At 39.0% G+C, this 23,173-nt stretch overlaps 1 protein-coding gene across 2 annotated transcripts in view; it reads right to left on the reverse strand.

Annotated features, from left to right (window-relative positions):
• LOC124787921 (ATPase family AAA domain-containing protein 5) overlaps positions 1–23,173 on the reverse strand; it is a 146,812-nt gene that overhangs the window by 61,492 nt on the left and 62,147 nt on the right. For both annotated transcript variants that reach the window (XM_047254908.1, XM_047254909.1), the window contains exons 4-7: positions 8,593–8,859; positions 8,231–8,372; positions 3,583–4,181; positions 3,365–3,507 (exon numbers count right to left, since the gene is read on the reverse strand). In XM_047254908.1, coding sequence (XP_047110864.1) covers positions 3,365–3,507; positions 3,583–4,181; positions 8,231–8,372; positions 8,593–8,859 — 1,151 coding nt within the window. The remainder of the gene's footprint in view (positions 1–3,364; positions 3,508–3,582; positions 4,182–8,230; positions 8,373–8,592; positions 8,860–23,173) is intronic.

Raw genomic sequence — 23,173 nt, forward strand, 5'->3', positions numbered from 1 at the left:
GGGTTCCACGACCGTGGTACTTGATCGTCGGGAGTATGTGGCTGAGGGACTGCGTCAGCTTTCAGACAACACCACATACAAAGTTTGCCAAGGTAACCCCATTCCCGATGTCCAGGCGGAACTTCAAGGAATCCTCAGAACCTTAGGCCCCCTGCAAAACCTTTCACCTGACTCCATCAACCTCCTGACCCCACCGACACCCCGCACCCCTGCCTTCTACCTTCTTCCTAAAATCCACAAACCCAATCATCCCGGCCGCCCCATTGTAGCTGGTTACCAAGCCCCCACAGAGCGTATCTCTGCCTACGTAGATCAACACCTTCAACCCATTACATGCAGTCTCCCATCCTTCATCAAGGACACCAACCACTTCCTTGAACGCCTGGAATCCTTACCCAATCTGTTACCCCCGGAAACCATCCTTGTAACCATTGATGCCACGTCCTTATACACAAATATTCCGCACGTCCAGGGCCTCGCTACGATGGAGCATTTCCTTTCACGCCGATCACCTGCCACCCTACCTAAAACCTCTTTCCTCATCACCTTAGCCAGCTTCATCCTGACCCACAACTTCTTCACTTTTGAGGGCCAGACATACCAACAATTAAAGGGAACAGCCATGGGCACCAGGATGGCCCCCTCGTACGCCAACCTATTCATGGGTCGCTTAGAGGAAGCCTTCTTGGTTACCCAAGTCTGCCAACCCAAAGTTTGGTACAGATTTATTGATGAGATGACATTTTCATGATCTGGACTCACAGTTAAGAAGAACTACAGAATTTCCTCTCCAACCTCAACTCCTTTGGTTCCATCAGATTCATCTGGTCCTACTCCAAATCCCATGCCACTTTCCTTGACGTTGACCTCCACCTGTCCAATGGCCAGCTTCACACGTCTGTCCACATCAAACCCACCAACAAGCAACAGTACCTCCATTATGACAGCTGCCACCCATTCCACATCAAACGGTCCCTTCCCTACAGCCTAGGTCTTCGTGGCAAACGAATCTGCTCCAGTCCGGAATCCCTGAATCATTACACCAACAACCTGAAAACAGCTTTCGCATCCCGCAACTACCCTCCCGACCTGGTACAGAAGCAAATAACCAGAGCCACTTCCTCGTCCCCTCAAACCCAGAATCCCCCACAGAAGAACCACAAAAGTGCCCCACTTGTGACAGGATACTTTCCGGGACTGGACCAGACTCTGAATGTGGCTCTCCAGCAGGGATACGACTTCCTCAAATCCTGCCCTGAAATGAGATCCATCCTTCATGAAATCCTCCCCACTCCGCCAAGAGTGTCTTCCCGCCGTCCAACTAACCTTCGTAACCTGTTAGTTCATCCCTATGAAATCCCCAAACGACCTTCCCTACCCTCTGGCTCCTATCCTTGTAACCGCCCCCGATGCAAAACCTGTCCCATGCACCCTCCCACCACCACCTACTCCAGTCCTGTAACCCGGAAGGTGTACACGATCAGAGGCAGAGCCACGTGTGAAAGCACCCACGTGATTTACCAACTGACCTGCCTACACTGTGATGCATTCTATGTGGGAATGACCAGCAACAAACTGTCCATTCGCATGAATGGACACAGGCAGACAGTGTTTGTTGGTAATGAGGATCACCCTGTGGCTAAACATGCCTTGGTGCACAGCCAGCACATCTTGGCACAGTGTTACACCGTCCGGGTTATCTGGATACTTCCCACCAACACCAACCTATCCGAACTCCGGAGATGGGAACTTGCCCTTCAGTATATCCTCTCTTCTCGTCATCCGCCAGGCCTCAATCTCCGCTAATTTCAAGTTGCCGCCACTCATACCTCACCTGTCTTTCAACAACTTCTTTGCCTCTACACTTCTGCCCCGACTGACATCTCTGCCCAAACTCTTTATCTTTAAATATGTCTGCTTGTGTCTGTATGTGTGGATGGATATGTGCGTGTGTGCGAGTGTATACCTGTCCTTTTTTCCCCCTAAGGTAAGTCTTTCTGCTCCCGGGATTGGAATGACTCCTTACCCTCTCCCTTAAAACCCACTTCCTTTCGTCTTCCCCTCTCCTTCCCTCTTTCCTGATGAGGCAACAGTTTGTTGCGAAAGCTTGAATTTTGTGTGTATGTTTGTGTTTGTTTGTGTGTCTATCGACCTGCCAGCGCTTTTGTTCGGTAAGTCACCTCATCTTTGTTTTTATATATAATTTTTCCCACGTGGAATGTTTCCTTCCATTATATATATATATAGAAGGAAACATTCCAAGTGGGAAAAATTATATATATATTGAAGAGAGAAAATGGGTGGGCATGTTTTAGAATGTGAGTCATAGCTACAAAATGCAGTTGAAGGGTTGGTAGAAGTAAAGAATTGTGTAGATGGTTCGAAATATCAGTATGTAAGATGGATTCAAGACAACGTAGAATGCAGGAAAACTCACTGTAAAGGTCAAGTCAATTTTTCAGGTTGCCAAAAGTTAAGTGTAAGCCACATGCAACATCATGTTACTGAGGAATATATATATATATATATATATATATATATATATATATATATATATATATATATATATATATATATATATATATATATATAGAAGGAAACATTCCAAGTGGGAAAAATTATATATAAAATGGCAAAGCAACACAAGGCAGCTTCCAAATATCTTCACTGTCCAGCTGCTGAATGTGAGAGATGGCAGGAAATGTAGACAAAACTTGTTCCTGTTCTTGTTTGTGTGTCTATCGACCTGCCAGCGCTTTCGTTCGGTAAGTCACCTCATCTTTGTTTTTTATATATATATATATATATATATATATATATATATATATATATATATATATATATAATAAAAAAAAGAAGTCTTCTGGAAGAGATTCCATGCCGTACAAATTGAATTCAATCATCTAAAATTTTATTCATATTGCACAATACACTGGAGACTCAGAGATCAAAGTGCTCAAAGATCACATTACCTTAACTGGAGGAATTCAACTGTTTAACAGGAACTCACCATCCAGTATGTGGCAATCAAAGTCTTTTTGTCATCACGGTCAACAGTTATAAACCTCATCACCTGCTAACAGTAAGTGCAAACTAAACAACTGCCAAAAATGAAATATTAAATGTTGGTAAACAATACAGTATGGACAAAAATCAAAACGTGCCATACTGCCTGTCCTCCTAAATTCACAATGGTCTATCATAGCATTTAATATGGAATATCATCTTTCCTTCAAAAGTAACATTCCTTTTCCAAATTTCAATTTCACTTCATTCAGTCATATAGTATATGTGTACTCCCTAAATATTCTAATTTTTGTAGGAAACTATTACACTATAGAAAATAAAATCTACACAAACTTACTTCAAATCCTAGTTCATTGGCTACTGCATACACAGAACTTGTTTTTCCAGAACCATGTGGACCCAACAATATAGCTGCTTTGTTAAAATCAGAACCACCACTTGATTCTGAATATTCAAATTCCTCATCACTACTTGAAGCACCTGTGGAAATAATGACAACTTTTAATACAAAATAAATACTACTTTACAAAAATGTCAAAATAATTCAGAATATACCATTTCTTATTTTTTTATTTTGCTTTTTTGTATCCTTGCTACGCAACTTCCAACTTTCAAGCCACTTCTTCAGTTGCACAGCCATCCTTTTTGTGCCTAACACTTCATTGCTATTTACTGGCTTGTATTTTTCACACCAGCTGATAGTTGGTTCAGGGTCATTTATTTTTTGAAGTTTCTGTATTTCATGCTGTTTTGACTTTCTGTTCCTAAGTCTTTTCTTCTTTTTCCTTATGTCAGTATTTTGTTCTTTGTTATCACCTCCTTTCCCCAAAATGTATTTATTTGTCAAATTTTTGAATAACCTACGGACTGGTAAATCTGAGTTCTGTGATTTAATGTCCGATACAATTTTGCACAAAATATCACAAGGAAATGTGTGCTTTTCTCTACAGTTTACGATGACACGATCTTTATTAACTTCAACAAGTTCTCTTAGTAACCAAATCTTGCTGCTGTAATTTGCTTCATTCAATTCTTGTACACCACTCTTTAATGGCAAAGCAACACAAGGCAGCTTCCAAATATCTTCACTGTCCAGCTGCTGAATGTGAGAGATGGCAGGAAATATAGGCAAAACTTGTTCCTGTTCTTCTGCACTGAAAAACACACACATTTTAATTAATCAGACTGCCAAGTGCACAATTAACTATTACATGCACATTTGTATATTGAGACTGACCTTACTTTAAGGAACTTGCTTCTAAATAATATAGCTGGTCATGGGCTTATGGCTTAATAAACCTTTATTAAAGGAGTGGAAAAACAAGTCACCATGAAACATGTTCAAACCTCATCAGGTGTTCTCTTCACTGACAACGAGGCTCAAAATAGTAATAGTAGTAGTAGTAAAACTCTGGCTAAACCAGTTCCAAGCCCAGTTGAGAAAGGAGGAGGGGGAGAAGTAACACCTCATTAAAAAACCTTGGTTTACCCAACCCGCGTGATTTAGATGGAACCTAATTACAAGCAGAACAATTCATACAAGTAATATTAACATTATTCCAGGTGGTCAATCCACTCACCCTATGGCCACAACCAAGATACATGCTTCTGGGGAGCTTGGGCTCGTATGACAGTGGAAGACTGAGTTCTCTGGTAAATTTCCACGATAATCTCACACATGTATTGGCACTTTTAACATCCAAACACTTGTTCAGACTGGTAAGTTACAGAATCTTAATACAGAACTCAACACATAGGCAATTCAAGTCCTTGCACTTCAAGAGACTTGATTCACCAATTTGGAAACAACAGATTACAACTACTGTATCTTTAAAAGCCAAACAGATAAGAAAATATGCAAAGGAGCTGTATTATTTGACATGACCTTTTTTGTGAATAAGGACACCCTTGACTCTGTTACAGATGTAAATCAAATCAGCAACAGGCTAATGTCCATGCGAATTAAGCACAATAACAAAACACATACAACTTTTAATGTTCACACACCTACCTACACTGACAACAACAAAAAAACCTTAAGACAGAAAAATTTTGGGAACAACTTGAAGCTTAAATGTCCAAAATTCCGAAGGATGGCGTAAAAATTGTTCTTGGTGATTTCAATGCACAAATTGGCAAAGATAGGAAATATACATATATAAACAGTCAGCAATTACCCTGAACACTAATTTCATGAACAAGAATGGCGTCAGGCTCATTCAGTTGTGCCAACAAAACAAACTAAAAATCATATCAACATCACTTCGAAAGAACTCTAAGAAACAAAAAAAGTGGCGATCCCTGATCCTTCAGATAGGTAAATTTCAAATACACCCTGTTGCGGTCTCCTATGATTTCCAAAAAGAAATACATGATGTTCAAGTCCGCATAGGGGTAAATATAGATTCTGACCACTACCTTACCAGAGTCAAAATTAAACTCACAACAAAAACGAAACACCAAAGGAAAATACCACTAATTCTCAAATTTGGTTTGAAAAAAATCCAAGAATCAAAAATTACAGAAGTACGGGAAAAACGACCTACAAACAAATGAAGAGATTTCTGAACAAAAATTATACAGAAAGCAAGAGCACTGGTCGTATTTAAGAAAAAATGCAAACACCCATGGTGCAATTCAAATTGTGACAATGCAATAGAAGAGACAACGAACCCCCTTAAAACACAATTGTGACAAATCAGAAACCAAACAACAAAGTTTTCAAAGTCAGAAAACAAACAGCTAAAACACTTAGACAAACTAAAAGAAAATATTTTAATGAACAGCTAAACTAAACTGAAGATGATTTTAGGAACCACAAAACAGACGACTTTTATAAAACATTTGCAAAACAAATCAAAGGATACACTCCATGAAACCTCTGTTTCAGGAAACAAAATGGAAAACTGGCACAAACAAAGAAAATTGTCAAGAATTAGGCAAATATTTCTCAAAACTTCTAAATTATTCACAAAAGAAATCAATCAAATCATCCAAGAAATTCGGCAGACAGAAAATATTCAAAATTTTCAAATATGTGTGAATTGCTAAGGGATGAAACTGCTTAGGTCATTGGTCCCTAGACTTACACACTACTTAAACTAACTTATACTAAGAACAACACACACACACACACACACACACACACACACCCACGTCCGAGAGAGGACTCAAACCTCCAGCAGGAGGGGCCACACAGTCCGTGACATGACGCCCCAAACCGTGCGGCCATTCCGCGCAGCAGAAAATATTCCAGAGGATTGGAAATGTGCACTTATTCATCCAAAGGGAGAGAGATCAGATGCAAACAACTACAGAGGCATTTCACTTTTGCCAGTCACGTACACAATTTTATCTGCGTGTCTCCTAAAGAGGGCGTAAGGACAACTAGGACATACAGTTTCAGATTACCAAGCAGGCTTTCGACCTAATAGATTATGCCTGGAACAAATCTGTTATCTTGAAACTATTTTACAAATTAAAGCAATCAGGTCGATATCAATAGTCTGCACATTTGTTGAGTTTAAAAAATCATATGATTCTATAGACAGACAATCCTATGCAATATTCTACAAGAACACGGACCTGACGCCAAAACCCGAAAATCGATCAAACAAACACTGTCAGAAACCAAACCAAAAATTAAATTCATAGACAAAATTTTGGAACCATTCTCATTTAAAACAGGAGTATGACATGGAGATGGGAACTGCCACTATTATTCAACATATTTTTCAACTAAGTAATGAAAGAATTGGAAACTGAACTAAAAAAATAAAACTTCTGGAAGCTAATCGAACTAGGGAGAGGTCAAGGAACACTGAATGTTCCATATTTAGCATTTACAGATGACTTAGTGATTCTAATTGACAGTGATGAAACATCAGTAGAACAAATCGAAACTCTCAAAGAATGTGCTGAGCAGGTTGGGCTGCAAATCTTCTTTAACAAGACTAAATTCATGCGATCGAAGTTAGATATTCTGCAATTTAAAACAAATTATGGTGAAATCAACAAAGTCAAAGACTAAGTATCTAGCTAAAATTAATCAACCCACAGGACTTGAAAAACTAGCACAATAAAATAGATTGCAGAAAATCAAGAAAGCTTCCGGACTTGTTTCAAATTGATATAGCAAAAAATGCCTGTCAAAAGGCACCAATATCAGACACTACAACCCAGAAATCAAACCGATAGTCACGCATGCAAGTGAAACACACTCACTGAATTGAAAACTAGATTTACAAGAAATTAGGAAAGTAGAGAAAACGATTATTGGATAAATTCTGGGACCACGGTACACACAAGATGGATACAGACAGCAAACTATCAAGACAACAGAAAAAGTATCCAACATCGAAACTGACGTCAGAAAGCGACAAATGAAGTTCTATGGCCACCTAGGCAGATTACCCGGGAACAGAGTAAATAAATGTCTATTGGACTATGTGACATCACTTAAAGCATCAATATCCTGAGTAACTGAAGTTAAGAAGGATTTGACAAAAATAAAAATTGATGTAATAAACATATCAGACAGGGGTACATTCAGAAGCAAAATTTATAAGTTGAAGTTTACTCCAGAGATGGAACCAAAACCATACCAACCAAAATGGACCGAAGAAAGAAAGAAAGAAGGCCTTGGGGAGAAAATTAAGATATAAGAACCATAAGAAAGGTTGAAAGTCACTTTTTCTCTGAAAAAGTTTGCACTTCAACATACAACGTGTGTTTATACAATGAAACGATATGATACTGTTTTTGACAGTGCTACCAATACAAATAATTAATTTAACCTTTACAACACAGCATAAAATCTTAAGCAATAAAAACATTTTATAAAAAGACATGACTGGAAAATTTATGAACCCAATGTGGGGATTATGACAGAGCATGCATTGTAGGCCTTTTGGAATCGCACTTGAGGAACGAAACATAGTCCCTGGAAAAAGATGGACAGAGTAAAATGACCTAAAAATGTACTACACAGAAAAAGAAGTAAATCTGAGGCATACACACAAGTCTTTCTATGATGGATCAAGAACATTTAACCTCGATCTCTCATTGACTGCCCATGAATAATGGAAGGGATAAAAAGATAATCATCACAGCATAGCTGAAATGTTGAAGAATCAACAAGCATCGTGTAAACAAACTTAAGATGTGATTAGTTTTAACATACATCAAGATCTGAAATACTTACAGGCGACTAAGTTCTACAGTCTTCTTGAGTGTTTCGGGTACTCCACTTTCTAAAAACGACTTTTTTGCCAAGATACTGTCTGCATCTGGTTTCAGTTTTTTTGTCGTTTTCTTTGTGAAAACTGGTGCCAATCTCAAACATTCTAAGTGAAAAACAGAACTCAGTTACTAAAAATTCATCAAGCTAAAAAAATATTTATATTATGAATCAAGTAACTGAATGATAACAAGATAATACGAAACAATATTCAGAAAGGCTTAGGAAAGTCAACAAATAAAAGCAAAGAAGTAGTAGAAGGAGAAGACTGAAATAAAGAGACTCAATACAACAAAAGGACATAAAACACATTTAATTTTCACTACCTTTTGCTTTGAGTTTCTCAGGGCTCTTGCAGACTTTTGAGCTTCGAGTGGTTTCACTGTCTATCACTTGAGTTATCTGTGACACTGCACTGGTCTCTGCTTCCGAGGAGGACAGATCCATTTCATTCAGCACGCTGTGGTTATTCGATAATGACAGTCTGTTCCTCCTGCTCGTTGTGTGAACAGAGGTAGTTTTTTCTTGTAGAAATGTCTCTTCTTTCTTTTCTTGGCATTGCTTAAAAAATGAATGTTTACTGTTGGATGTTCCTTGAACGGAAGAAAAACAAAACATAAAAAACACTGCTTCCACTGAGAAGCCAACTTTAAGACAGTAATTGAATCAGTATCTACAGTTTTGCTACAACTGTGTAACTGGATTGCTTTTCTGTAACAGAGCACAACTATGTTGTTTGTCCCGTTTAAGTTTGTTACCTCAGAAACAATCGTCATCAATTCCACTACTAGTGCTCAGAAAAATATAAGTATTTTGGTAATGTTTCTTCATCACAAAGTATCTCAATGGGTTACTTGAAGAAATACAGCAACCATTACCTTTACATATAGCTTTATTAATGTCAAGATGTATTTTGGTTTTCAACATGCTACACTGTTATCAGTGAAGCTACAAGTATGTTTGTTATACATGTAAATGTGAAAAAAAAGGAGCTACAAGTTACAGAAAAAAGGCAGCTGGAGCATTAACAATGCAGCCAATGAAAATATTTTATTTATTTATCCATCCATCAGTACCCACGACGACTTCATCATGGACTCAGTCAGTAAGGAATTCCTGTACAGAATAGGAGTAGGGTGCCACAAAGAAACCTTTCAACTTTTCACTTGAATACTTGGGGTTTATCACTCCCCCACCCCCAGTTCTGTTGGATGCCTGCTGAAAATGAAACCCGATGAACAGGACACACCTTTTTGCACAATGCGTAAGGAAGTGTTATCCAAATAAATATTGTTTTTCTCTGCAGTATTCACTGAATTAATGTTGCAGTTTCTTCTGAATGAGTCAGTATTGTGAATAACAAGTCCTATGACGTAATGTATGTGTGGGGATGGTAGAGTTTTTCTGAGCTATGCATATTCCTGGCAACCGTACAGAGCTGCCCAAAAGTATAACACCACACAAGAAAACAGAGCAAAAGTAAGCAAAGTTAACAAGCCTCTGAATTTCAATTAAAATCATTCCCAAGGTGAAGGTAGCAGCACTCATTTCTGCATAAGATCTCGGCACTTCCAGGAAAGCAACCAACCTAGCACCATTTCAAACAATTTAAAATGGTCAACTTCACTCACTGTATGACCAACTTCAGACAGTAAAATTTTGCTTTTACAAGAGTACTGTATCAGAAAATGTGAGAATTCCATTTTATACAATTAACTGGTAATCTATTCTCTGTAAGCCAAATGCTGATGATATTCCTCTCTACTAGCCAAATCATTTATATTACATTTCATATCTTTCAAAGTAGCAATTGTGATCTGCAAACAAAACAATTTTATGTCATCTGTAATGTTTCACGACAGGTCTCTGTATATCAAGAAAAGCAATGGACCCAGAACAGAACCCTGTGGCACTCCGAGATTTTACATGACCTTAGTCAGATTCGTGCCTCTTCCCTGTTTGTTAACACTGGTGGACAATCTTTTGCTTCCAACTTTCCATATATGAAATGAACCATTGCTGAACTTTTTCCCAAATACCGTTGTATTCCACAAATAAATGTTTTTGTTAAATCAAAGAAAACACCTCTTGTCCATCTCCTTTTTAGCCCTGTTAGTGCCTCACACACAAAACAAAACGGCATTTTCTGTTTCTGCTCCTTTCCTAAAGCTAAACTGTGAGTCTGGCAGCAAATTATGTGAATTGAGATGTTTGATTGAAAACTTTTGAAAACACTTAACAAAGAAACTGGCTGGTAATTTTTTACATTATTTCATTCGCCATTTTTATAAGATGGTTTCACTAAACATTATTTCAATCTGTCAGAAAACTGAACAAACTTGAAACATACATTGAACAGGTGACTAATTATAGTCTGATTTGAAGAAGTTGTCACTTGACAGGCAACGGGCTGCAGGGCTCCCGCTACCAATAAACCAATGGCAGACGGCGCTGTCGGCTGCCACTGCGTTGCCACTTCGCTCTGCTGAGCTGACTAAGGCATTGTGACAGCCAGTCCTTAGCGAGCTGTTGTAGACGTGCGGGTGAGAGATTTGAGTGACTTATAGCTTCGCATGTTTACGATGTCTGATGAAAGCAGTCGCAAGAGAGGGAGGCCAAGGCTACACACTCCTCGGAAACCTCCAAAAGTGGCGGACATGGCGTTGTTATACACGTGAATACATATGTTCCTTAAGGGACTATTTTGAGAGAGAGAGAGAGAGAGAGAGAGAGAGAGAGAGATGCAGGAGGGCCTCTCATTCCTTTGGATAAGGTGGTGGAGCGAACTGTAGCTGCTCTGCAAGTTAACAAACGATCAGTAATAAGAATCTGCAAGGAGAAATTCACGAAAGAAGGCTCAAGTGAATCATCTAAATTGGAGACACCTGGGAAAACGAGGCGACTAGAGAAGAGGGTCACAAAACTTAACTCTTTTCAGGAAGATGCCATTCGTCGTCAAATATACGCATTTTATTCGAGGAAGTAGTATCCAACACTCAAAAAACTACATGCTACCCTCACAGCGGCTGACCTGTTCCAGGGTAGTAAATCGTCTTTGTTACGACTCATGAAAATGTTAGGATTCCGCTATAAATCCATCTCTGGCAGAAAGTTACTAATAGAATGCTAAGATATTGCAGCCTGGCGATGCCGCTTTCTTAGAGAATTAGTGGGGACGAATTTTGATGATATCGTTTGGTTTGATGAAACGTGAGTGAATGTAGTACACAGTTTAAACAAAGGCTGGACAGACGATACCATCAGCGATAGTATGGCAGCTCCGATCGGCAGAGGAAAAAGGATAGTTGTGGTACATGGCGGAAATTCAAAAGGTTTCATTCGAAATTGTCTGCTGCTATTCAGTTCAAATAAGACCTCCGACTACCATGAAGAGACGAACCACAATACTTTTGTGAAATGGTTTGAAGACTGTGTGCTCCAGAACTTAACAAAAAAAACTCTGTCATTATGGATAACGCTCTGTATCACTCAGTAATACAAGATAAAGCAACCACAAAGGCAACGAGGAAAAATGACATTGTTAGCTGGTTACAGAAACATAAGGTACAGTTCGACAGTAATTTGACAAGGGCAGACTTATTAGAACTTGTATCGCAATACAAGCCAAAGAACTCTATTTACATTGTGGATGAAGTAGCAAAAAATTGCGGGCATAAAGTGCTCAGATTGCCTCCTTTCCATTGCCATTTCAATGCAAAAGAGCTGATATGGGCTCAGGTTAAACGGCATATTGCTGCAGAAAATAATAAATTCACGTTAACCGAAGTGCAACACCTTTTGAAAGAGGCAGTTGAAATTGTGACATCAGAAGACTGGCAGAAGGAGTCATACAGGACGCACGGAACAATGAAGGTATCTTACAACAAAGTGTCAAAGACTTGATTATATCTGTCAATACAAGCAGCGACGTGGATAGTTCCACTGACTCTGACTCTGAATTAAGCGGTATTTTCGCATTGTCTGATTAGTGTGTACTGTACTTACTGCCATTAAATATTGTGTATGTGAATTTATTTCGATTAATTCTTATTCTTGTTGTGAGACTAAGAAATACTGTTTGGCCAGCTCTCGTCATCTCCTTACTGTAAGTTAGACTGAATTTTAATTCTATTTCATTTTGTATACACACCAAGATGTTATTCAATTTGTGTAAGAGTTTTCGAGATTTGCAATCTAAAGAAGAAAACTTTTACGGAAGCGAAAATTTCTCACACTTCAATAGTTAATGTAACAACGGCCCTAATTAAAATTAAGAAAAGATATTTGATATGCTTATAGATACCACTGAGACCGATTCTGTACATAAATTTCAAAATATTTACATAATGTTTATAGGAGATAGAGATTTTAAACGTCATACTTGTTTCGAGCTCAGTACTGATAGGGTTGATTAAAAACGCTGTTTTCAGAAATTTATATACAGGAAACGTAATGCACTACGAAAACTTTTAAGGATTCTTTGCAGAGTGCATTACTCTGGTAATGATGAAAAAAAAATAGTTTGCTGTGACATCAATAGTTTTTCAGTAATGACGTGATAAGTTAGAAGCTGTTTGCGAAATCGAGAATTTAAACTGTTTCAAACAAAATAACGTAACTCTTGTCCTAATTAAAATTAAGAATAGATATTTGACAGATTGAGAGACATTGTAGAGATATACATCATATGTGGGTTTGAAATTTTTTACTTACTATTTGTAGAAGATGTTGTTGTTGTTGTGGTCTTCAGTCCTGAGACTGGTTTGATGCAGCTCTCCATGCTACTCTATCCTGTGCAAGCTTTTTCATCTCCCAGTACCTACTGCAACCTACATCCTTCTGAATCTGCTTAGTGTATTCATCTCTTGGTCTCCCCCTACAATTTTTACCCTCCACGCTGCCCTCCAATACTAAATTGGTGATCCCTTGATGCCTCAGAACATGTCCTACCAACCGATCCCTTCTTCTGGTCAAGTTGTGCCACAAACTTCTCTTCTCCCCAATCCTATTCAATACTTCCTCATTAGTTATGTGATCTACCCATCTAGAAGACACAGGCTTTAAAACGATTTTCTATCGCCGGGGGTAGCAATGCGCTGAGGAGGCTGCCTCCAGCCAGTGCTTGACGTGACAACGCCGCAACTTCGCAGCGCAAACGTCAAGTGACAACTACTTTAAATCAGACTATACAAAACTAATGTTTGCTACACTGATGTTCACAATCCTACTTCAAATTTCAAAGGCATGGGAGTCTTTACTCTTTAAGAATGTTAATTCCATTTCGTATTTGTTTGTTTCCTTTATTCTGAGAGCTATTTATTCTCTTGATGCAGTGCATTCTTTTATCATGTCTGATGACATTCCTCAGCACTTTGCAGTGTAGTCTGAAGTGAAACTGCTACAGAGGTCTGGCTGTCCTTCATATTACGATTCAGTTTCTGTTTCCTCCTACACGACATTCTAATGTCACTAGTTATTCACATCGGTTGCTCATTAGTACTGCAAGTCTGCCTGCAATTTTTTTGCGGGAAACTGCTATCAAAGAAATATATTTCATACATTATTCAAGTTGTCTGTATTGTAGACATTTTGCTAAGTTTCCTTCTGAGATTGGCTTTAAACGTCAAGTGGACCCTTATCTCTAAATCTTTGCTAACTACTATGGGATAAGACTAATCTAAAACTAAATTCCGTCCAAACACGCCGCGGAAGGCCTAACGGTACTGACCGACCGCCATGTCATCCCCAGCCAATGCGCATAAACAGGATGTTACTATGGAGGGGCATGGGCATATGGTCAGCACATCACTCTCCTGGCCATTGTCAGTTTTTGTGATGGGGGTCACTAATTCACAATCAAGTTGCTCCTCAACTGGCCACACAAGGGCTGAGTGCAACCGGCTTGCCACCTATCCAAATGCTAGCCAAGACCAACAGCACTATAGTTTGGTGATCTGATGTGAACTGGTGTTACCACTGCAGCAAGACCATTGGCATAGTACAAGAGGGGTAACTGCTGCCACCCCCCTCCCCCCCAAAAAAGAAAACCAGAATGACACTGCAGTGAGCGGAGCTTGTATAATATGCATTTCTGCTGCTAGGTGTGTATAGCGCAACTCACTGCAGCCTGTGTTATCAACCTGGCTTGTTCTGATCATCTGCAGCGATAGCTTTTGCTAACGCTGTTTTGTTCTTGTTTGGTGTTTTATGATGGAAAGTTTAAGTGAACAATGTGCAGCTGTGAAATTTTGTTTTCTACTTGGTAAAAATGCTGCTGAAACTGTTTTAATGTTGAAAACAGCTTACCAAGATGGCGCTATGGGAAAAACTCAAGTGTAAGAGTGGTTTGGTTGATTTAAAAATGGCGCCACGTCAATTGATGACAAACCTCGTTTTGAACGTCCATCAACAGCCCAAATGGAAGAAAATATTAAAAAAATTTGACAGCTTGTGCTCACGGACTGTCGACAGACAACTTGGAGCTCGGTTCAGCGAATTTTAACGGAAGATTGGGGAATGAAAAGCATTGCTGCCAAGTTTGTTCCTCGGGTTCTGACTGAGAATTGAAAAGAATGTTGAGTTGAAACACACTGTGCTTTGAAACAACAATCCAGCCAATGGGAGACCTCATCATCACCCCGTCCAAAGTAAAAAAGTCATCAAGTCAAATCAAACATCAAAACAATGCTGATTTGCTTTTCTGATGTCAAGGGTGTAATTCATTCAGAGTTTGTTCCCACAGGTCACACTGTACATCAAACTTTTTATTTGAAAGTTTTAGGAAGATTGTGCAAGAGTGTTAATCAAAGATGACCCAATTTTTGGCTGACAGGAGACCAGTTCTTCCACCACTTCAATGTACCCTCGCATACGACCATCTCTGTTAGTTTTTGGCTAAGAAAGGCATGGTTCTGCTGGAGCGCACACACCTTACTAGCCTGACGTTGCTCCGTGTGACTATTTCTGTTTCCACGCATGACAAGGGGCATGAAAGGATACCAATTTGACAACACTAAAGAAGCCAAGATAAAAATGAGGGAGGAGCTTTTAGCCATTTCTAAAGATAACTGCAAAAAAATGTTTTGAACAGTGGAAGCACTGGTGGAACATATGTATTAGTTGCAATGGAAATATTTTGAAGGGGATAAGGTAAACAATTTGGTGGGGGGGGGGGGGGGGGGGTTTACACACCCTCATATTGTCACCTGTTCATCACAACCTGACATGCTGTTATTAATTTTTCTCACACTACGTCCTTCAACAAGAGAACAATTTATAAAGGTATTGTCAATGATCGTACGTCTGTATCCTTGAACTCTAGTTGGAAAATACAAGGTGTACCTCCCCCCCCCTCCCCCGCCAATCTCTAACTGCAAAGCACAAATGCTAGGCGAGCTGTAAGCACATTTTGGGCACACTACGTAACTGTCTATTTCCCACATAAAGCGTTCTGTTATTGTTAAAGTTTAAGAATTCGGTCTGTGCTGAGCTTTAGTCAAATAAAAACAATCACATCAACTGATGTTCCTGGCAAACGTGAGCTACAAAGCGTTATTCATTTCACACCAGCAGAAGGGTACAGTGTAGCAGAAATTCATCTAAGAATGAGCTGTGTGAAAGGAGAAAATTTCACAAGAGATGGTGTTGTGCATCAATGGCATCAAAAATTTAATGGTGGCTGAACTGCTACATACGATGAAATGGGTCAAGAATGCAATACACAAATTTGTTCAACACGTTGACATATGGTGAGAGAAAACTGTAGGTCCACAATTAGTCCCTTGTTTATAAAATTTATGGCAGTTTCAATATCTTCCCTCCACTCTTATCGTTATTGAACATTTAGGCTACAAAAAACTTTGTGGAGATTTATTTCAATATTGGTGGCAACATTTTGTGAAGAGGGTATGGGAAAGTTTACACAAAGGTATGACAAATGCCTCAATCGTTACAGTGATTTCATTGAAAAATAACCCTAAATGTATGAAACATTTTGTAATAAAATAATTTTTTATGTACACTTGTCTTTAATTTACTGACTATCGGAGCTTGGGAGTGCAATTAAATAAATCTTTGTACACAACCTGTAACAGGCTGTGAGAGTCAATTAAGACCATTAACATTCTTTTCTCTGGAGAGCAACCCCGAAACTTTATATTGAAATCCCTATACAAAATCAGTTTCATGTCTTTCTTAAGAACTATTTCCTTTAAAATTCAAACACTTCTGCACAGCCTTTAAATATTTGATGTCTACAGTTTTTTTGATAAGTCAACTCTTTTAAATGGAAGATTACACTTGGCAGAAATGGCCACTCCCACTTCTACAATGAACTCCTTGCACAGGAATCAGGTAATATGTACACCTCTAGAGGTAGCCATAGTATTTCTTCTCTGCAGAAATAATGCTTGGAGATGCAGATAATCTTTGCCATGATCTATTAGCAATTCGTGTACTCTATTTTGAGGAAATGAGCTTTCTGTACTTTCTGATCTGCACTCCCAATTTACTGAACATACTTCTAGCATTAAAGGATCTTTCCTCAAGCAACGAATGTCCTACCTGACTTCATACTGAAAACATTTTAGGCCTTCTACACAGTAGAACCATAATTTGGCCTTGAGTGAGTCCAGATCCACCTATTATACTGTCACTTATCCTATTCAGGTATAGGATATGTGAAGTGTAGATTGAGCTACAAATACTCTCAACAGGCACCTCCAAAATGTGTGCACTGTTAGCACTCATCAGCACCCTCTCAAGTGCCATACTAACACGCATCACAGCAGAACAACTGCACAAAGTGAACGTTAGCGAACTTAATTTGAGCAGCATTTATATCCAAGCCACTGCCTATACCACAAGCACAGTCCACAACAAGACTATTCCCACTGCCTTTCACTATCGCTACCTAATTCTCTTTAGCAAAATATTATGGATAAAAGCCCGAATCGTGCCTTGCCATAAATAAAGCTATATAAGTAGTAACTACACAACCATGGTGTAGGGGTAGTGTCTTTGATTAAAAATCAGAATGTCCTCAGTCTCAGGTTCGAATGCCATCAATGGTTAAATTCTGAATAAAAATCATCAGCACTGTCAGCCAAAGACTTCTGGCATAAGAAGTCACCCTTATTATGCCAATGACCTTATCAAGGGTGGCAGAGTAACAGACAGGTTCAGGGCACTCTTTTGCCCTTGGGGTGGGAAACTCTCCCTAAATGTGGAAGAATAAGCAATGATCAATGGTGTGAAGATGTGGAAGAGAATGGAAACCACTGCATTTAACAGACAATATGTATCCAAAGGACATATGGCCTGTAACTGAAAAAGTGTCATGATAATCTCCCCATTGGCAAAAGATTCTGGACTGGTCCCCCATTCGGACATCTGGAAGGGGTCTGCCAAAGGGAAGAAAACCATGACAAAAAGATCGAATAGCCAACAAAAGGGTAACATTCTATGAGCTGAGGCATGGAATGTCAGAAGTTTGAATGTGGTAGAGAAGCTATAAAATCTGAAAAGGGAAATACAAAGGCTCAATCTAGATATAGTAGGGCTCAGTGATGTGAAATGGAAAGAAGGCATGGATTTCTGGTCAGATGAGTACAGCATAATATCAACAGCACCAGAAAATGGTATAATGGGAGTAGGATTCATTATGAATAGGAAGGTAGCGCAGAGAGTGAGTTTCTGTGAACAATTCAGTGATAGGGTTGTCCACATCAGAATGGACAGCAAACCAACTCCAACAGCATTAATTCAGGTATACATGCTGATGTCACAGACAATGGAGACAAGAGAGAGAGAGAGAGAGAGAGAGAGAGAGAGAGAGAGAGAGAGGTATAAGAGGATACTGAATGGGTAATTAGAGTACTTAAAGTGAGATGAAAATCTAATTAGTCATGGGGGACTGGAATGCAGTTGTGTGGGAGGGAGCAGAATAAAGGTTTACAAAAGAATATGGGCTTCACATAGGCATGAGAGAGGAGAAAGACTAATTGAGTTCTGCAATAAATTTCAGCTAGCAACACTGAATACTCTGTTCAAGAAGCACAAGAGGAGGAGGTATAGTCTGAAAACATCGGTAGAAACAGGAAGATTTCAGATAAATTACATCATGGTCAGACAGAGATTCCAAAATCAGATACTGGATTGTAAGGCGTACCCAGGATATAAACTCAGACCCCAATGTAGTAGTGTTGAAGAGTAGGCTGAAGCTTTAAGAGATTAGTCATGAAGAATCAATATGCAGGGAAGTGGGATGCCGAAGTACTAAGGAATGAAGAGAGATGCTTGAAGTTCTCTTCAGCTATAGATACTGCAATCAGGAATAGCTCAGTACGCAGTTCAGTTGAAAAGGAATTGACATCTCTACAAAGAGCAGTCAGGGAAGTTGGAAAGAAAACCGTAGTCACAAGGAAGGCAACTGCAAAGAAACGATGGATAACAGAAGAAATAATTCAGCTGACTGAAGAAAAAAGGAAGTACAAAAATTTGCAGGGAAATTCAGGAATACAGAAATACAAGTAATTTACGAATTAAATAAACAGGAAGACTAGGGAAGCTAATGCAAAGTGGCTGCACAAAAGATAAAACATAAAAAGAAATGATTGTTGGAAGAACAGACTCGGCATATAGAAAAGTCAAAACAGCCTTCCATGAAAATAAAAGCAAGGGTGGTAACATTAAGGGTGCAATGGGAATTCCACAGTCAAATCCACAGTGAGAGCAGACAGGTGGAGAGACTACACTGAAGATCTCTCTGAGAGGAACACTTGTCTGCTTTATAGAAGAAGAAACAGGAAATGATTTAGAGGAGATATAGATCCAGTTTTAGAATCAGAATTTAAAAGGGCTTTGGAAGCCTCAAGATCAAATAAGGCAGAGGATAAATGACATTCCATTGGAATTTCTAAAATCTGTGGGGGAAGTGGCAACACAACGACTATTCACACTGGTGCGTAGAATCTATGAGACGCAACAAACCATCATCAGGCTTTTTGGAGAAACACCATCCACACAATTCCGAAGATAGCAAGAGCCAACAAGTAAGAGAATGATTGCACAATCAGCTTACCAGCTCATGCACCCAAGTTGCTGACAAGATTAACTCTTTACCGTCAGCACGTCTTATACAAGTTTATTCGCTAGGCGCCAGCAGCAATAATTCAGATTACTTGGCTTGTTGCCAGCCATTCATGACATTATCAGGACATTATAAATTGTTAAGTTTTACTAATCTCATTGTTAGTTCTCATAAGTTCTCAACCCTTTTCCCCTACTTTCACGAAATTTCGAAGATATACATATGTAAATAAATAAAAAATGTGTTTGTTTCATATATTTGTTTATTTGCATCTTTGGTACTTACAAGGGAACCTCCCCATCGCACCCCCCTCAGATTTAGTTATAAGTTGGCACAGTGGATAGGCCTTGAAAAACTGAACACAGATCAAAAACTGAGTAGACCATGCCCAAGATACGAAACACCAAGGATAGCCTAAGCCCATGAGCGCCGTGGTCTCGTGGTTAGCGTGAGCAGCTGCGGAACGGAGGTCCTTGGTTCAAGTTTTCCCTCAAGTGAAAAGTTTATTTTTTTATTTTCAGACAATTATTATCTGTCCGTCCGTCCGTCCGATGCGAGGTAACTGCGCCGTAGTATGGGGACGATACACCTAAACGGAAAAATTTGAAAACGTTAAAAACATTTGTTTTGACAAAGCACAGGGAAAACTGTGCGACTGTGAAACTATTGCATTCATTTGTTGCAGTTTATGTGACAAACTCTTATTTTCATCACTTTTTTGGGAGTGATTATCACATCCACAAGAAAACCTAAATCGGGCAAAGTAGCTGAATCTTTTTACCCGTTCGCGAAGTGTACAAGTTAGGTGGATCGACAACATATTCCTGTCATGTGGCACACTCGCCGTCACCAGTGTCGTATAGAATATATCAGACGTGTTTTTCTGTGGAGGAATCGGTTGACCTATGACCTTGCGATCAAATGTTTTCGGTTCCCATTGGAGAGGCACGTCCTTTCGTCTACTAATCGCACGGTTTTGCGGTGCGGTCGCAAAACACAGACACTAAACTTCTTACAGTGAACAGAGACGTCAATGAACGAACGGACAGATCATAACTTTGCGAAAATAAAAAATTAAAATTTCCAGTCGAGGGTAGACTTGAACCAAGGACCTATCGTTCCGCAGCTGCTCACGCTAACCACGGGACCACGGCGCTCATAGGCTCACACTATCCTTGATGTTGCATATCGTGCACATGGACTACTCAGTTTGTATATTTTGCTTATTTTTTTCATAGTTCCACACAACTTCTTCCTGTTTTCTCGATTGATCTATGTTCAGTTTTTCAAGGCCTATCCACTGTGCCAACTTATAAGTAAATCTGAGGGGGGGTGCGATGGGGAGGTTCCCTTGTTAGTATTTCTCTTTCATATGATATGCAGCAAAACAGTCTCCAAGATGTAACACAACTCCACAAAACTTGCACATTAAGTTGTTTGTTGTCCTTTTTTTATTTTGGAACATACATGGCAGTTTCATTGTTTTTGTTTACTCGTTTTGGAAATAAGTATTTGTTGGCGTTGCTTTATGTGATCGGAAAGTCTGTCCACCAAATCATGATGAGACGTACGCGACGTAGTGGCAATTTCCAAGTTTTGCTCAGAAGCAGGTACATGGTCTTTTATCCATGAATCACACACTTTCAATAAAAAAATCGTGAAACCTGAGACAGTCATGTTCTGTACTGAAATACTGGCATGTACAGAATGCATTAAAGAATTTGCAATTAAAGAAGTACATGCAAACTTTTTTTGACCATTTTATAATTTTTCTGTATACAGGGTAATAACTCAAATATTGGACTGTCCGATCCACTCCTTTCATATATTTCAGGTTTTTTTTGTGTAATTAGTTTTTCTACATTTTCTTTGAGTGTCAGTCAAAGAGGTGTTATGTACTGTAGAGATTATTTGTATCATTTTAGTTTTTGGAGCTCTCCATACCCATGCGTGTACACCTTTCTGTTGATGACAAGCTTCAAACACGTTGACTTTTGCACACTTTAATTTTTCCGGAAACCCTCTATTTTGCCGTATCGTTCCACAAACTTGAATTTTCTTTTCAAGTAACTTCTCTGCAAGTTCTACACAATTATAATAATTATCCATGTAGAGGTGAGGCCACTTTCCATAAGAAGGTGTCAATAGTTCCATCACTGTTTTTACTACAGGCTGTCCAGTGCCGGAATATATCTTGAATGAGGAAATGTACCCCATACTCAAACCACACAGCATCCAAATCAGTACACCATATTTCGTAATTTTCGACAGATTGTAAGCTTTAAAATTTAACCAGCCACGCCACGGTATCATACCTTCGTCAATTGAGATGTTTCGACTTAGATTAAAAGTTTCTTTAAACTTTTTGGAATATTAATTACAAATTGCACTTTGAAAAGCCAGTCAGCATTATCCAGTTTATTGTTGTTATCAGTAAAATATAAAAATGGAAATATTTGTCTGAATCGGTTGCGGGACATCGTTTTGTGAAATATTGGTGCTTGTATCAACGGATTCGTTGAGCAATAATCATCAATCCTTGCCTTTCTCTCTCTCTCTCTCTCTCTCTCTCTCTCTCTCTTTCTCTCTCTCTCTTTTTACGATTCCCATAAGGATAGCAAGCCCAAACCATTTTCTTAGTTTGTGTCCCACAACATCAACAAATTTGGCATTTCTTTTATCCAATTTCCTTCTATTGCAATTTTGACCGTAGTGCTTATTGGTTTCGTTGCTAATATATTCAAATACATTGTTCCCAATATATGATTCCACGATATCCTCGACACACTGTGTATCTTTGGGAAATATGTTTGGACCTGGAGATCCTTCAAATTTTTTATCTGTCCTCAGGAAATCAAAGTCTGACCACTGTGCACTGTCTTCTTTGTCTCTTTCATCCGAATCAATTGGCAACCGTAGCGTTCGCCGAATTCTTCTTGGACATATTTCACTATCTTCAACGATTCATTTTTTTAATATCCAACGCCTTCTTTCCAGTCAGCCAAATTGTCCGGAACATCAGACAAGACATCCACGCATTCATAATAAATAATCATATCATCTCTTTCATCTGCCATGATGAAGGGACTCAAGTACTTATAAAAACAAAAAACTTTCCGACGTGTGTAACTTACTGTTACCTAAACAAAACACCAACAGAATGCAACAGATACTAAAGTGCTGTCGCCGGCCACTGCGCGATACTATGCTCATGACACCACTGTTGTGTCACTGGGCGTTGATTGCTATTTTGCGCACAAAACCACTGTGGGGTCCCCAGATGGCATAGTGTTAATATACAGAAGAATGGAAAAGAAAATTGAGTATATGCTAGATGACAATCAGTTTGGCTATAGGAAAGGTAAACGCCTGAGAGAGGCAGTTCTGATGTTGCACCTGATAATGGATGCAAGGCTAAAGAAAAATCAATACATGTTCATAGGATTTGGCAACAAAGAGAAATGTAAACTGGTGCAAGATGATCAAAATTATGGGAAAAATAGGAGTGAACTATAGGGAAAGGAGGATAATATACAATACGTACAAAAGTCAAGAGGGAACAATAATACTGGACGACCAACAAATTAAGTGCTAAGATTAAAAGGGGTGTAAGACAGGTGCAGTCTTTCGCCCCTACTGTTCAATCTATACATCCAAGAAGCAATTACAGAAATAAAAGGTTCAAGAGTGGGATTAATATTCAGGAGAGAGGATACAAGTGATAAGATGCATTGATGACATTTCTATCCTGAAAAGAGGAGGAGAATTATACGAATTGTTGAATGGAATAAACAGTCTAATAAGTACAGAATAAGGAC

This window comes from Schistocerca piceifrons, chromosome 3 (genome assembly GCF_021461385.2).
Source record: "Schistocerca piceifrons isolate TAMUIC-IGC-003096 chromosome 3, iqSchPice1.1, whole genome shotgun sequence".
In the NCBI taxonomy this organism is placed as follows: Eukaryota; Metazoa; Arthropoda; class Insecta; order Orthoptera; family Acrididae; genus Schistocerca; species Schistocerca piceifrons.